The sequence below is a fragment of the Tachypleus tridentatus genome, chromosome 4 (assembly GCF_004210375.1).
Source record: "Tachypleus tridentatus isolate NWPU-2018 chromosome 4, ASM421037v1, whole genome shotgun sequence".
Lineage (NCBI taxonomy): Eukaryota > Metazoa > Arthropoda > Merostomata > Xiphosura > Limulidae > Tachypleus > Tachypleus tridentatus.
In genome coordinates this window covers 53,284,031-53,300,365 of record NC_134828.1, presented here as the reverse complement: position 1 = coordinate 53,300,365, position 16,335 = coordinate 53,284,031, and the positions used below count along the sequence as shown (strand labels likewise).

Here is a 16,335-nt window from a genome sequence, read left to right as displayed (position 1 = left end):
GTGATATAGATTGTCACTTGTGTCAGGATGCACATTATTCTCATATAATAATAAGTTAAAAAACAAATTGCTCATTAATTTACTAGTACGGTATTAATTGTTAAATCTGAATACATAGTATTGATTGTGCCTAAACAAGAAATAATATTGAATAATAGAGTTTAAGAAAATTGGATTTTGTTTCAGAAGAATGTTCTGGTTTGGCCTGGTGGTTAGGGTGCTCAACTCGCAGTTTGGGGTCACGGGCTCAAATCCCCGTGTCCGAACATGCTCATCCTTTCAGCCGTGAAGGCATTATAATATGGAAGTAAATATCACTATTCGTTGGTAAAAGAGTATCTCGCTGCTAAATTAGGGAAAGCCACTTGGAGAAGTGGGGGCGCCACTATTTAAACTTGCCTAAAAATTGGCAATAATATATTAGCATCTAAGGTGCCTTAAAAGTCGTAGACGACCTCAAAACTGAAGAAAAGAAAAGACAAAAAAAAAGTCGTATATAAAAGAAATTGATAAAATATTATTATTTACACAGCGTAATTTGTTTGCACTTCACAGTTCACGAAAATGAAATTTAAACTTACTGTGATAATTAAGTTTAACAAGAGAAGGCCTCTGTTTAACACAGTTGAAAATTATATTGTAGAATATATGTTATTTACATTCAATACGTTCACATGTTTAATCATTGAGACACATGTATTAGTTTATCATTTCAGCTGTAAAAGCTGCTTCAACTATTTGATTCCAATTTAATACTGAGTAACTGTTATTCCAACCATGGAATGATATACATGGTATTTTACTCTACATATAATACTATTAATAGAAGTGCTTGGAAGGCCCTTAGAAATGGTGTTTATTAAACTTATATTAGCCCTTCTACCTTGTAGGTTATTGATTGTCAACATATTGGCAGGAGATAGTGTTAAAAACGTTGGATTCGAGAGTTCTGTCTGAAGCATGCTGGAAAGCCCCAACGATGTGGCGCCATCTGCCATTAAACATTCTGGAACCATGCAGAACGAGATGAAATCGTCGCGTAGGCATGCGTGTAGAAAGACACAAAGAAAACACAGAAAAAAAACTCACTTATAAGACGTACACGCACACATATAAATATATACACAGACGTACAACTAATTATACCATGCATTACTCGAAACGTTAGTTTAAATAATAGAATTCATTTATGAAGAAAGAAAAAAGGAGTCTGAAACACGTCTTTGCATAACTTAGATATATGTACAAAACATGAAAAATGGTCATGCATTATACGAAAATAAGCCATATATAAAAATGTATGTAAAGAAATACGTCATAGGTACTTGAACCTAAGCAACAACTTATAGTCACTATTTTCGTATAACTGTTATGACCACGTTCGTATTCACACGTGGAAAAAAGACCACATATAATTAACATATCTGTTTCAATAGGCATATTTTACAATTACGTTTCATTAACTTTCTAGTGTGCACTTTCATAGACCTAACTCGAAGTTTTTTTCTTTTTCTAAACTAAACCATCCTTTACAAGTTACAATCAAAATGCTTTCAGGAACAATGATTTCTTCCATGCATTGCTTACTTTCTTCAAGTCATAACAACTAATATTTCTGAGAGTATCACTAGCAAACTTCTCTATAGCACTTTATTGTTTTAAGACATGATTGATTACATTTCTGGCAACATCTACTTGTCCCCCAGCTAAAAACTGAGTTTCGTTACCCGTGGTGGGCAGAGTACAGATAGCCCGTTGTGCAGCTTTGTGCTTAATTCTAAAGAAACAAAGAAACATCCTACTTTCTTCAAGGCATAATTAGGATTGTTTCTGACAATGCTCATAAGTATTCTTCAAAGTATGATTGTAAAGTTTTTGACAGCACCTTACTTTCTTTAAAATAGTACTGAAACACTTTTATCAACATCTTATGTTCTTCAAGGCACAATTAATCATGTTTTCGAGGATATCATACATTTTATCAAGGCACGAATAGTAACATTTCCAACAAGTCATGATTGTTAAGGTTTCTAAGAACACCATACTTTCTTCAAAGCACGATTGATGAACACTATTTTCTTTAAGCCATGAGCATATATGAAACTTTCATCAAAACACAAGAGAAAGCGTTTCTATAATAACTCGTTTCTTCAAGAAATGAGTTACAGCGTTTCCGACAAGACTCATTTTTCATGTATGACTGTAAACATTTTTATCAAGATATGGTAAGAATGTCTCAAAAACTAACATTTCGTTAAAGTAATAGCCTAGGATGTTCCAAATAATACTAACATTTTCTTCAACACATATCTGACTGATCTCATTTGTAACATAATTCTGTTTTCTTGAGAATGGGACAAAAATAAAAATATTATAATGATATCAGTACTTTTAAAAAGTCAAGTATCTTTAAGAAAAAAGATAACATCAGTGAAACGTTTGAAAAATTTGCATATCTCTGGAAGGAACTAGTTTTTAAGAGTTAAAATATGTATAAATTAAAGATAGAAAGCTGGTGGTCTTAAGTACATGATAACAAAGATAATAATAGCTCATTGCAGCAGAAGGTTTTACTGTAAACAAAACTGATCTATTTCCATCAACTTTATAATCTAACATAAATGATATTCCTCCATCTCGTAAACAATCACTTTCCAAACAAATATTTCAGGTGGGCCGTGTGTGGGTTAGTATCTAACATGTCAGACTATGAATCTGATAATTTAAAGCTCTCTTCCTGTTGCCGCAAAATTACATTCTACATTCTGAGCCCACGGTTGCAATACAGGACTGTGAGTGTCAAATCACACTCTTCAATTGGAATAGCCCAAGAGTTGTCTGTGGGTGCATACTGTAAGCCTAAGGATACAGAGAAATCCACCATCAGCTAAAAATTAATTCCATGCCCTTTTAAGCAAGTTCTACTGGGTTTAGTTACAAAGATATCTGTGATCAAGAAGGCAGATTTAGTTGATGGAGTTATTAAAAAGATATCTTTGTTCAACTAGGTGACCTGAAGAAATCATATTTGTATTTAGTTATATACATTTATAGAAGCACTAGTCTAAATGTAGCTTACTTAAATGGTGTTTTGGTCAAGGTATTTTTTTAGTATATTACAGTTTTTGGACATAAATCTCGTGACATTTATTAAACATAAAACCAAGGAAAAGACAAGTGTTCGTAGAATTTCATATTGGAACAATACTGGTTGTATTATGATGATATACAAGTTTCTGTCTTTAGCAGAGGGTATAAAGTTAAAAAAAACCGACGAAATCCTAGCGATTTCTTTTTTAAGGAGGGAAATAAGAATTCTTCCTTCAAAGAACAACGTTACATAGGTTTTTTTAACTTTATTTTTAAATTTACAATGAATGTCACGGCTTCAACCGTTTAAAGTAATCTTTAATCTTTACGCTTGTAAACTTTGTATGGTAACATCTTACCCTATCTATTGAGGTTTAGACTAGTATATGAAAGCACCTGTTTACAAATGAATCTTATAGCTGTCTTGCTGCAGTTATTTTCTCTTGAATATGTTGCAAAAAATATAATTAAAAACTAGCTTTCAAGAACGTCATCCTACCATCTGAATCTCGTTTCAGTGTTTCAGTGTCCTTGGAAACGCTATCTTCACTAAAACATCTTCCTCCCAAATTATCCACTGACGCGCGACCTTCACCAAAACGGTTTCGTGTCATCGAAGAATGTCCATACATGGAAGATGATGTAAGCTTGTGACGTCTTATTGTTGACAAACGACTGACTTTGTGCTTGAAACTATTTTTATATGAAAGTATGAAAATAAACATTGCAAAAAAAACAACCAGCAAACTTACAATAAATATTTTACAGATGTGTTAAAAGATATAGAGATAACTAACAGTATCTTACGATCTCAAAAATGGGTTCTAAATGTAAAAATAAATAAAAAATACAAGTTAGGTAACTATGTGGGTATACAAACCTTGAGATACTTTATACCCCAAGTTTTGTATGTGCAAGATCTTGAGTTACTATATTGTTAATGTTTTCATGTATACTACAAACGACGTTATTAAAATGTTTTAATGCTAGAACAACATGTTTATTGAAAGCTGTGGCATCTCATATAAACCCTTCTCTCCGAGTGACACAACGGTATGTTTATTATGTAAGCCCTCCTCCCCGAGTGGCACAGCGGTTTGTTTGCGGACACACGCTGCTAGGAAACAGGTTTCGATACCCATGGTGGATAGAGCATAAATAGTTTGGATTGTGCTCAATTCCAAACAAACAAAATTTTATGTGTTTAATATTAGACGCTTATTATATGTGTGTCCTCAAAAACCGGTAAAAACACACATTATGTCATTACCAATGTTTCCTCTGTGCTTACGAGATGCTAAATACACTTAAATATGAATACACTAATCGCAAGTTGTTCTGTAAACGCACATACAACGTGATTTTATGTAATAATCTCTGTCTCTCCCTTTTTTTCTTTTTAGTTTGGTATTTTGGGAAAATCTACCTACTGGCGATAAGAAATAAAAATATCTTTTCATTCACTAACATCCAACTAAAACCAACTCAAATTATCTATAAGAATGTAATAAAGATGTATAAATATTGTAAATTAAATCGTACATGAGCACATTTTTTTGCCAGCAACTAAGACTGCTGCTATAGAAATTTTGTCCTGAAATTGGATTTCAGTTACAAGCTTTTTTGTGTGTAAAATTATGGTTAGTTAATAAACGCGGCCTGGCTAAAGGGATGCCAGAAGAGATTTCTTAAGATAGCTAACACAGTATTTAACAGGAGACAGATTTTGTTTGTTTTCTGGTCCATATTTGCATGACATCTTACAAACGATCAAGGTATCAAGTTGTACCCCTTTATCAAAACGCTAAACAATTTGTTTGAGAGTTATAGTATTAGATTCTATATACTTTAACTCGGGTATTGTTAAGTTATTATTTCCTGATTTTAGTTTAAAGATATTTTGTCTTCTTAATGAGTCCTCCACCAGGTGGCAAGTCGAGTTTATTGTTATGTTTTGATAAAATTAGGGAATTAAAACAAAGTAGCTAAAAACAATATAAAATGATTCGAAAGAAAGTTTCGTGTGAGCAGTAATATATTCTAAACATCTTGGAAAAATCAGAGAAAATGACAGAAAAAGGCTTGTATAGCACAACAGTTAAACAATATCAGTGGATTAGAATTAGTTCATGCTTTTCAAATAAACGTTTTCAGCAAACAGAAAACTTATTGTAATAAGTAACGATTTAAAATTAAAAAAATTATTTCATTATGTACTCACGGAGGTAAACATGGAATTGGTATCAGGTGGATTTTCCAGGTAGCTTCAGACATTGAGTTTTCGTCTGCTGCGTAGCATCTCCACAGGCACTGGATCAGCGTGGCAGCTGGAGCTCGTCTTCGAATCATGTGTTTCTGTCTTTGTTGTTGTTGTACTTTTAAAGCTAATCCGGACCCCATAATTCCCTTCATGAGCAAATACACAAATATTGCATGTTTAAAATACTTTCAATTTTTCATGAGACCTGGAAAATTTGTATTTACGTCTACATGTATTACTACTAGGATGACAAATAATTTTTTTCAAAACCGTATTTAGATACCATATTAATCTACTGATCTTGAAACAAATGGAAATTTAAATTTTACATTTGTATTACATGAGTTCTAAAAGGTATTGTCCAGTTGAACTTTGACCTTGTAATAAAAGCTGATTCAAAGTTTTTCAAAGTTTTATCAAATAATATAAAAGTGAGAGGGAAGAACAATTAAAATCTTGATGCTGAGTATGGGTTCGAATCCTTCTCAGCCTCAATTTTGGCTTGAATATTTACTCTTTGCAATGTTATAAAATAATCAAAACAATAAATGAACAGGTGAGGTTAGAAAAGTTTTGAGTGATTATTCCGATTATACAATTTCTCTTGCATCAAGTAATCTATTTTTGTTATTTTTTCCTTTCATGGTTTCCTTTTGTTAAACTTTTAACATATTTCGTATGTTAACCTGGAAGAACTGGGGCTTATATAAGTAAATAAACACACAAACCTTGGTAGAGAATTATAAAGTTAATTTCTAAAAACAATAATATATATATATATACGCTTTACTTTGTCAAAATTATGTTTTCATTTTATGACAATGCTTTAGGGGATCACAAAAATAAAAATTTCACACGTACATTGTTCTAGGGATGTCTTCATAAAGTTTTATTTACTTAAGGCGTTTTGTTACTTATGCATACTTGACGCATGTATATATGTATATAAATATATCTATATTTCTATTGTGTGTATATGCACAATATACCGTTTATGTCTTGCGTAAGTTACTTGCCTGTACCTTGTTTTTGCAAATCTGTAATTATATCACAGTTAGTCTGCAAAACACTGGATAAGAAAAAGAAACACCTTAACTTGTAAAAGGGCAGGAGATAGGATGTCCCGTATAACAGATGGGCAACTTTTAGTATGGATTTCATTGAATGGCTACTTAGAGATATCTGTTATAAAAAGCCTCGAACTGTTGAAATCGAATGAAATTACTTATGCCACTAGGAAAACAGTGTCTGATAACCTTTGGGGACAAAGTGCAACAAATATCAGATTAAATTCACGATTGCCCTTTTCCTTTAACAATAGTTGGGACCTTTCCTTTGAAATTTTTAGAGTGCGTATTCGTAGGTACGTAGACCAAAAACTATGGACGAATGTCTAGAAGTGTACAATATGATGTAAAAAGTTACGTTTCATTCTTTTCTCCACTGAGTTTGAAGTGGGTTATTGAGATAAATAAAGAATTATGAAACTCTTGACTCTGTTGTCATTTTCAACCATGCAAAATTTAGGGTTTTCTTGAATAGCAAATTACACGCAAAAACTACTTGAATGATGTCTTTCACTCTAATGGACAGGAGTTATTCCAAACCTAAAACACTACAATACACCTTGTGATAACGAAAAACCCACTTGAGTAAAAATGTATTCTTAATACGACTGGTATGTATATTAAAACTTTAATGAAATTAAAGTACAGAACAACATTTCGACCTTCAAAAGTCATCTTTAGGTTAACAACAACAAAAATGACCTAAGAAGGTTGAAACGCTCTTCTGTACTTTAATTCATGTTTCAATACCCGTATAAATCGTCTTGAGAATATAATAATACATTGTGCTAATTTAGCCCAGAACTGGTTCAGATGGTACAACAGTGTCTTCAACTGTATTTCTTAAAAAGCATATTTATCTGATTTCAGTTTAAATGAGTGTACAAGGGATAAACTCTGATGTCACATTGGCCGCTATACGCCAGTATTGATATTTGGGGATCATTTATAGATCATACTCCTGAAAGAATTGTTTATAAAAACAATACATCTTCCATGATGTATAGTGCCTATGCCAAGGCGAATAATAGCTAAACGTAATATAAGGGAGTGGGGAAATCCTAATCAGTGTATGTATATGTAAGATATTTTTAAAAAATCTGCTTGTTTCAATAGAGTTCTGAGCTCCATTCCCACAGACAGACAAGCATGTTTATTAAGTGTATAAGACGCATGCAAACTCGTTCCCATATTTCTAGATTTTGTGTATAGAAGAAATATCGATCAATTTCATTCAACACGTCTTGGAGGAAGGATCTAACAAAACACTAGAAACAGTTACTGTCAGATGTACATGGTTATGTTTGGCAATTCTCAATTAAAGGCATTTACTTATACTACTTACTAACAGTATATACTGTGTTGCTGTTGGGCTGAGGACTATTCTACAGTAGGTGTCCGTGAAGTGTTGGTGATGGTTTCAAAGGTAAATAAATAGCACACTCTCCACTTGTTTACAAAATTATGTGTGTGTGTGTATTCGAACAAGTTAAACGTACGTACAACAAATTTTTCACACTATAGTGATTATAGGGATATCATAAACGCTGTATGTTTTTTTCTTCTTCTAGTCAATAGTTCACTTAGACCTATTCAATTACTTTAGAATTTCAGTTGACAAGTCGAACTACCTTTTTCTATTTTTATCGAACTAGTATTCTATGTATAATTCACTCAGAACTGTGATGCGAGTTACCACTGTCATGTAATGCTTTTCCAGTGATTGTCTATTCCTTTTGTCAAAGTGCAATCAGTCTGGTTCAGTTACTTTAGAATTCGCTTTGACGGAATAAACTATACTCCTTGTCTGTTTGAAGACTGTTTATTTTTCCTCTAACATGTTAAACGTTAAGAATATTACTTCTACGGCAATTAACTTCACACCAAACATTTCCTTGGTCATGATTTTAATATATTCTGCTAGTTCCCGCTCATCTCATACTATTTATGTTTATTAATTAATCGTCTTTTCGCTAAATTCTCGACATCAAATAGTTACAAACGCTATTTTCCATAATCGTCTGCTTTTAGCTCTCTTATAATAAAATATTCATTCACAAAATAAACTAATTAATAATATCTAAATTGAACAGTCTTTTATGTCATGATAGTTATAAGTATGAACTAGTTTCACGTTTGCATTTGTAATAAAGAGTGCACATATTCATTACTACAAGAAACAAACATTTGAGCATGCATTTGTGCAATGTCTAAATTCCAGACTGTAGACTTAGGAACAGTTGCTAATTATTATACGGTCAAACATGTCATTATAAGTAATTTCTATCATCAAATGGGCATGTGTAAGTATGGAAATGGCAGAAGCAGAGGTGCACCCTCAAATGTTTGTCCCTGGTTGTAAGTAACGTAGGAGATTTATGTTATTGAGTGGGCTGAATGTTATTGTCGTTTTGCTTGATCCAATCATTGCTCTGAGATTCAGAAAAACAGTTTCTTACTACAATAGACGAGTTTTGTTTTAAGATGCAACATTATTCAACAAAAGATAGCATCTTCCAAAAGGACAATGCACCTAATCTGCTCGACAACAGTTGTTGTACAGTGAGTTACTGAGTACTGAAAACATTAGAAAGTCTCCAATTAACTATTCAAAAAAGAATCTCTGATCAAAACTAGTTTTTCACACAATCTGACTGCCAAAAAATCCTTTTCAAAACTTCCAGTATCCTGCTGCTTAACTAAAACACTAAATTAGTGTTGTCTCGAAAAAGTGAATGTGGTCAAACATTTCAATAAATCTTGTTGGACAGAAGTTTCAGGTTTGTTCAGCAATATCCTCCATGTATGTATGTATAAATAAATATAAATATATCCATTCTAATAACATAAAGAAAATCTGACTAAATATTGTAAAGAATAACAAAAAAGTGGTAGGTAATCCAATAAGAAACAATTGAGGCTTTAATATAAATAAGAATTATGCGTGGTGACTTGACATAGTTAAAGGTTGTATAATGTAAGATCAAGTTAGATTTATACACACAGCATACCACTGAATGAAAGAAAGGCTCGAGAACAAAAGTTACTCTGACGTATAAATACAGTCATAGCTTAAGAAAATATACAGTTATTATAGAAACAAATATTTTTTTTAGAAATTAACTGTATTTTCATGAGTTTCACAGTTTAACAGTGAGGATTGGTAAAGATTAGTTAAAAATCGCCAGGTAACTTGTAGTACTGGTGTCTATAGTAAACACTACTATATTACTGAAGATCCAACTGTGTTAAAAACTATAATTTCTGCATGTTTCTGGAGCCATAAACTAATAGAACACACTCTTCACGTCCAGAAGAAAAATGCAAAGAACAACCTATGACAAATGGACTTTACTATTGCAAGATAGGTTACGTGTGCCCTAATATTATCAGCTAGTATTTAAATGGCATGAGCTACAACGTTAAGTACGTAAACTGAAGTCACCCCTCACTTCAACGGATACCGTAAGTCAGCAGCGAAGGTATCTCACATATTATCGCATTTTCCTGCCTTTTGTGAATTGTAAAGTTTTTCTGTCAAGTCTATATTTGCTTAACTCTCGGAAAGTGTAATCGCCTGACTTTCAGGAATTTTCATGATAAATTATGGCTATACTTTTTATATGGTATGGGTTTCATTTGGACGATTACAACTGTTAGTATGCAAATGAACGACCACTGCTGTTTAGTACGTTACACTTTCCGAGCGAGGCCTTCTACCTGTTCATACTCATGACAAACTTGCTGAACAAAACAGTAATTTCATACTAGATTGGGGCTTCTGCTTATTCAGCCCAAGAAACTAAACGATTGGAGGACAGAGCATAAACACCCTTATATGTCCAGGCTAATCGTCAAATACGAACCCCTATCGGGCTAGTTTGTCTCATCTGCGATCATTCTAAGCAAGAGTGTTCAAAATAACCGACTTTTAGAGTGTAATGCAATCAAACAAACACAAATTTCATATCTTCTAAGTATCAGGTCATCACTTAAGTAATGTCCGATTTTAGGTTTAGAAAAAGAGATTGGATTTCAAATGCTTTTAATGCTATTTTATCAATAATTATTAATTATATATGCTCTATTATTATTAATTACTTCCTGCCAGCGATTAACAAGCTTTTTGAATGCTAATTCTATAAAATTCTTGGGGTTTGGAGGAAAACAATGTAGAGAGAGTAGTTTTGACATCTTCATGTGTTCCAAGCTCTTTTCCATCAAGATAGTTCTGGAATATATAATAATCAGATGGGGCAAAATCTGGAGAATAAAGAGGATGTTAAAGTTTTTCCTAGTCTAGCTCTTCAGTCTTTGCAGATGTGATCCTTGCTGTATGGGGCCGTGCATTATTCTGGTGTAACACAACACTTTTATGATTGATCAAAGCAGGCCTGTTTGCTTTCAGTGCAACATTCAAGCGCTCTAATTGTTGACAGTAGAAGTCTGTCAACAACCGTTACATTGAGTGGCAGTAACTCAAAGTGGATCACACCAACAATATCCCACCAAACGCTTAACAAGACTTTCATAGGGTAAAGGTTCATTTTGGCCTGCGCTTTAGCCAGTTTACCTGCACTGAGACATTGTCTGCGGCGCTTAACATCTTTATAATATATCCATTTTTCTTCTCCAGTCACTAACCTGTCAAAAAAAGGTGAGTTACGTTCACGAGAGTGCAGAAAAGTGCAAATGTCCACTCTTGCTCTAAGGTTGGCTTCTATTAAATCATGAGGGAACACATTTTCCAAGTTGTTGCAGATGACAGTGAACTGCTGAGTGGGTTTAATTAAGCTTCTGTGCTAGTTCTTGAGCTGTTACAGCACAATCTTCATCAAGTACAACCAGCAGCAAGTCATCATTAAACTCAACAGGATGACCTAAACATGGCTTATCACGTAAGCTGTAGTCACCTAATCTGAGCTTCTAAAACCAACTTTGACATTTTATTTCATTAACAGTCTCCACATCATAAACATCTTGAATATTTCTTGTAGTTTCTGCTACACTATTGACTTTTTTAAACTCATAAAGCATTATATGCCTAATGTGCTCCTCAGACACATCCATCTTCATAAGGTTTTTTTGGTTAATGATCTGAAAAAGCGGAGGTAAGTTAGTTTCTTTTATTTGTCTGAACATTTTTATACACGTCCTACTATATATTTTAGTCATTAAAGCCTTCTACAAAGAAAAAAATGATTATTATTAATTTTTTGGAAATTACTTATGGGATGACCTGATACAAATGGTAACTCTTTAAAAACTGAAAAAGATAGATTTGTTAACATTGTACCCTTTGCTTCATCTTTGTTTATTTAGTAAAATTACATTAATTCTATAAATAGTATATATTTACATATAGGTGGAATCCATATTGCAAGATTAAATTATTATTCTCATCACTTCCTACATCACATTATACATGGCACGTACCGCAGGAAGAGCAAAGAAAGAGATGCCAAGCAAAGCACAGAACGCTGCTATAATCTTCCCTGGCCAAGTTGTAGGGACAGTGTCACCATATCCAACCGTACACAATGTTATCTAAGACATCGAAGCAAACAACACTGTTATATCTTCAGGAAACGTCTTTTGCAAAAAATACTAGTCACTAATTTTTTACTATTCTATTGGATTACTTCTCAGTATATTATCATGACTTAATAATTCATTTACTCTCTGCTTTAACATTTTTGAGTTAAAGAAAGGGATCATTAAAGTTAAAAAAGATATTTCTAATTATTCATTTTTTAAACAATTCTGTTTTAGCAAGTTAGGTTCACAAAGTAATTTGGAATAAATTATCGTTCTTTAAGTATTATAAAAATTTCAAAAGTTATTTAATTTTTTACTCTAATAATTTTATTCTTATACAGTTTAGTGCTTATTGAATCATTATTAGTCGCTCAAATTTTCCTGTAATACAAAAATAAGTTATAACGCCCCGAGATCTAAGTTCTACTTACCACACCCCACCAAAGAGCATCGGCAAAATTCGTAAAACTTGTGTGTTTTTGATCCTTTTCGGCAAGATAAACTAAGAATGATGAAAAAATCAAACCCAGAAATCCGATATAGAGTGTAGTAATGAGCTCCTAAAAATCAAGAAAACGTTAAAAGAAAAAATACTTTTGTCATAGAAAAACTTTTAATTTAATGAACGTTAAATCTGAGAAAAACAGTTCCTCTCAATGTATACTCATGCTAACCGAATCTTTCATCTCGAAGGTGTTCAGAACATGTTGAGATCTGGTATAAAACTGGACCTTAGAAGAATCATGTCTTTTGAAGTAGTTTTAAACATGTTTTATTAAGCACATGCAACTGCAGCTAAATTCGCTCATAAACATTATTACTGTGTGCCCCCCGCTAGTACAGCGGTATATCTCCGGATTTACAACGCTAAAATCAGGGGTTAGATTCCCCTCGGTGGGCTGAGCAGATAGCCCGATGTGGCTTTGCTGTAAGAAAAACACACATACACTATTATTGTGAAACAATGTCTATTAGTTGAATTATCTTGATCAATATATTTTAGGTCCATAATTTAGATTAGATCATCTTTACTTTTAAGCAATCAATTTAAATAGAAATGCAAGATTGGAATGTGATCGGTTTAATTATATGATCAAGTGTGTTTTCTTATAGCAAAGCCACGTCGGGCTATCTGCTGTGTCCACCGAGGGTAAACGAATTATATGATCAAATAGAGAGCGTTATCAGCAGTCCATATCTTTGTAAACAAATGAGAGGGTTTTTTCAGTAATTCTCTTAAAATATTCCCATTATTAATCAAATAACAGTCAAATATTCGTTTAAGTTACAATTGTAGTACGTCAAAGATAAGTCGAAGTAACTTTGAAGGTCTCTCTTAAGTTTTTCCTTGTCTCTTTTCGAAGCAATGTTTCTGAGAAATTTAAGCTGATACGTATCGTGGCTTAAATATTAATTCTATTGTTATAAGCTACATTTTAATGTTGTAATTTGTTAGCTAGAGGGCGTATAACGCTTTGAAAGCTGGAAGGCTATGAAGTTACGTTTTCAAGAATATTCGAAGTTAAATTAGAAATACGAGATAGTTTTGAACTTTGTCGAGCTTTTCAAAATATAAAGGGAGAGAAACAGTCAGTGTATTAGATAAAGCAGTTACTTTGCGTAAATAAGTGGATATATTTTACGTTAATTAACGTCATTCGTAACACAGGGCCTACAACAGTAACAGTCGTGGTCGATGTCCATAATGGACACAGCAGAGGTAGCTCATCTGAAGACTTGCATTGCAACACATACAAAAATAGTTGTCTCTTTAAATTTCTTCTTAATTTTGCAAAAAGGCGTTTAGTTACTCTTGTTTCACCTATAATATTTTGGAATACGCTCTCTCCACTTCTCGTTCCTATCCTAATGTATATATATTTGTTTTTGAGCTATCATTCATGACAGTTTTAAAAGGCATTTTTACTTTCCAAATTTAAAACTTTACCTATTTCTTCTAAGAAATCGCACGTTTAAAACTTATTTGCTTTATTTTCTTTTAGAAAACTCACCTGACGGTGTGCATACACAACTGAACCCAACAATTTCCATGTACCACCCCTTCTGTCCATCCGTACCATCCGTAGAATCTGGAAAAAACGGAGACCACGTAGGGCAGAAGTGGCGAAAACCTGGCCGCTGCTTCCCATGGCTATCACCACAAAAGAAGCGGCAATGACAATAACATCTAAAAGAAGTTGAATGATGTTAATGATGTTTCTGTACAACATTATAATAAAGCTGGGTTAATATACAGCAATAGAAAAGTCAATCTTATACATAATTCTACCTATATTGAAATTATTATAACAATCATGCTTTTCAAACTAGACGGAAGAGAGAACAACCGTCTATGTTTAATGCAGAGAAATTATAAGTATCTGAAATCTTCCGCTGAAGTTGGTACACACCTATTACACAGAAAGGACTACGAAGGAACTTTAATCGACCTAACAGCCCTTGGTAACGTGATCTACAACCAGCTGACCAGAGGCGCAAGAAGAACTCTATAGTAAACCATACAATCATGACCACTTCCTGGAAGAAAAAAAAAAGACAACAAATATTTGCATCTCTCCAATAACGCCACAAGATGTTCAAATCGTCACTTCTCAGAATGTTTGTAAAATATATACAGTAGCCAATAATACGAATTCATTACTATGAACTTATGAGAATTTCTATAACTCGCCAATTAAAATGTGCTTCAAAATTATTAGTTTATATAAACAAATATATGTTACTAGTCGACAAACATATTCGTATCATCCTTTACATAATTTAAATCCTAGATCAGTATTATTAGTTTATATTACCAACAAATACGTCAATAATAGACAAAAATGTCTGTATCAATTGTTATCTAATTCAAATCCTAGGTCATAATTATTATTAATTTACATCAAAAACAAATACGTCAATAATCAATAAAAATGCCACTGTGAGCATGTATTCTTCTTTAACATTAGTTCACTAACTGTTATCAATCTATCACTATGAAAAAACAAGTTAAACAGATTTTTTGCGACATTCCTTTTAATTTGTTCACTGCGTCTAGAAATCAGAGGTATTTAAAAAATAGCATTTGAAAGCTATCTTTTGTTTTTCACAAACCAGTTTACAGTAAATCTCTAAAACTCATCAGTTGGGCTAAATGGTATGTGACAAAATATTCTAAGAATGTATTCATATATATAGAATAATACTTTAAATGTTACGATTTAAACACCAAAATCCTATTGGAACCTATCCATTAATACTTTACCACTGTTCTTATTACTTCCATGATTTGATTTATAACTCATTATCGTCAGTTTATATGAATAAGCAGTATCGAACCTGCCAGTGAATCGTCTTTTTCAAATTTCTGTTCAACTATAACATTTTTATCACTGCGTAACTTTCCATCTCTTATATATACTTACATATATACATACTGTGTTTCCTTCAATTATTTCGAGCCACTTCGTTTCAATTTATCTTCTGGACCTCAATTTGTTAACATTTTAAGTCACCTTAAATGTTTTTATATTTTTCTTTTCTCTCCGAGGAGTTACTTAAAAACAGCTAAACAGCCAAATTTCACTACATCTAACAGATTTTATAATTACGATTCTAACACCCAATTAATTACACAACATTCTGGTCGGTTAGCTTTCTTAGAACTGTTTAATTTGTATAATTTCTTCGAAAGCGACCGAAAATCACCTGATTGCGAATAGACCGCTCAACCATCTGGTTGTGCTCGGACATCTACTGACTGATTGACAGACAACACAATACTCTATAATGGTGCGAGTGGTTAAAGCGGTCGATTAGCAATTTGAGAGTCGCGGGTTCGAATCCCCGTTATACCAAACATGTTTGCTCTTTCAGCCGTGGGAGCGTTATAATGTGACGGGTAATTCCACTATTCGTTGGTAAAAGAGTAGCCCATGAGTTGGCAGTAGTGATGACTAGCTGCCTTCCCTCTAGTCTTACGCTGTTAAATTAAAGATGGCTACTGCAAATACACCTCGTGTAGCTTTGCGCGAAGTCAAAAACAAAATTAATATTGAAATATAACAATTTTTGGGGTCTCTTCGCAAGTGCTTCTGATGTATTAATGTTTCTACAGGGTGTTCGAAAAGTCACTGTGCACTTATATATTTATTAACAGACATGTGTCAATAAAGAATACAGGAAATACGAATGACAGTTATAAACAATGTTGAAAGTAACCCCCGTTGGCATCAATACAGGCCTGGATCCTTCTTATTTTGTTTCTAAACACCACTATCAGTTGCTGGCTTGAAATAGACTGAATGAATGCTGTTATTACTGCTTTCAAAGCTACACAGTGACTTTCCGAACACCCTGTATTTTAATTTTTTTATATTA

General features: G+C 33.0%; 1 protein-coding gene across 5 annotated transcripts in view; it reads right to left on the bottom strand.

The window, feature by feature from the left end:
- Positions 1–16,335, bottom strand: part of LOC143249147 (potassium voltage-gated channel subfamily KQT member 1-like) — a 100,242-nt gene that overhangs the window by 20,315 nt on the left and 63,592 nt on the right. For 4 of the 5 annotated variants that reach the window (XM_076498549.1, XM_076498547.1, XM_076498548.1 and 1 more), the window contains exons 3-9: positions 14,367–14,493; positions 13,968–14,143; positions 12,387–12,515; positions 11,854–11,964; positions 5,312–5,496; positions 3,590–3,783; positions 884–1,006 (exon numbers count right to left, since the gene is read on the bottom strand). In XM_076498549.1, the coding sequence (XP_076354664.1) occupies positions 884–1,006; positions 3,590–3,783; positions 5,312–5,496; positions 11,854–11,964; positions 12,387–12,515; positions 13,968–14,143; positions 14,367–14,493 (1,045 nt within the window). The remainder of the gene's footprint in view (positions 1–883; positions 1,007–3,589; positions 3,784–5,311; positions 5,497–11,853; positions 11,965–12,386; positions 12,516–13,967; positions 14,144–14,366; positions 14,494–16,335) is intronic. The other variant, XM_076498550.1, reaches the window with a different exon arrangement.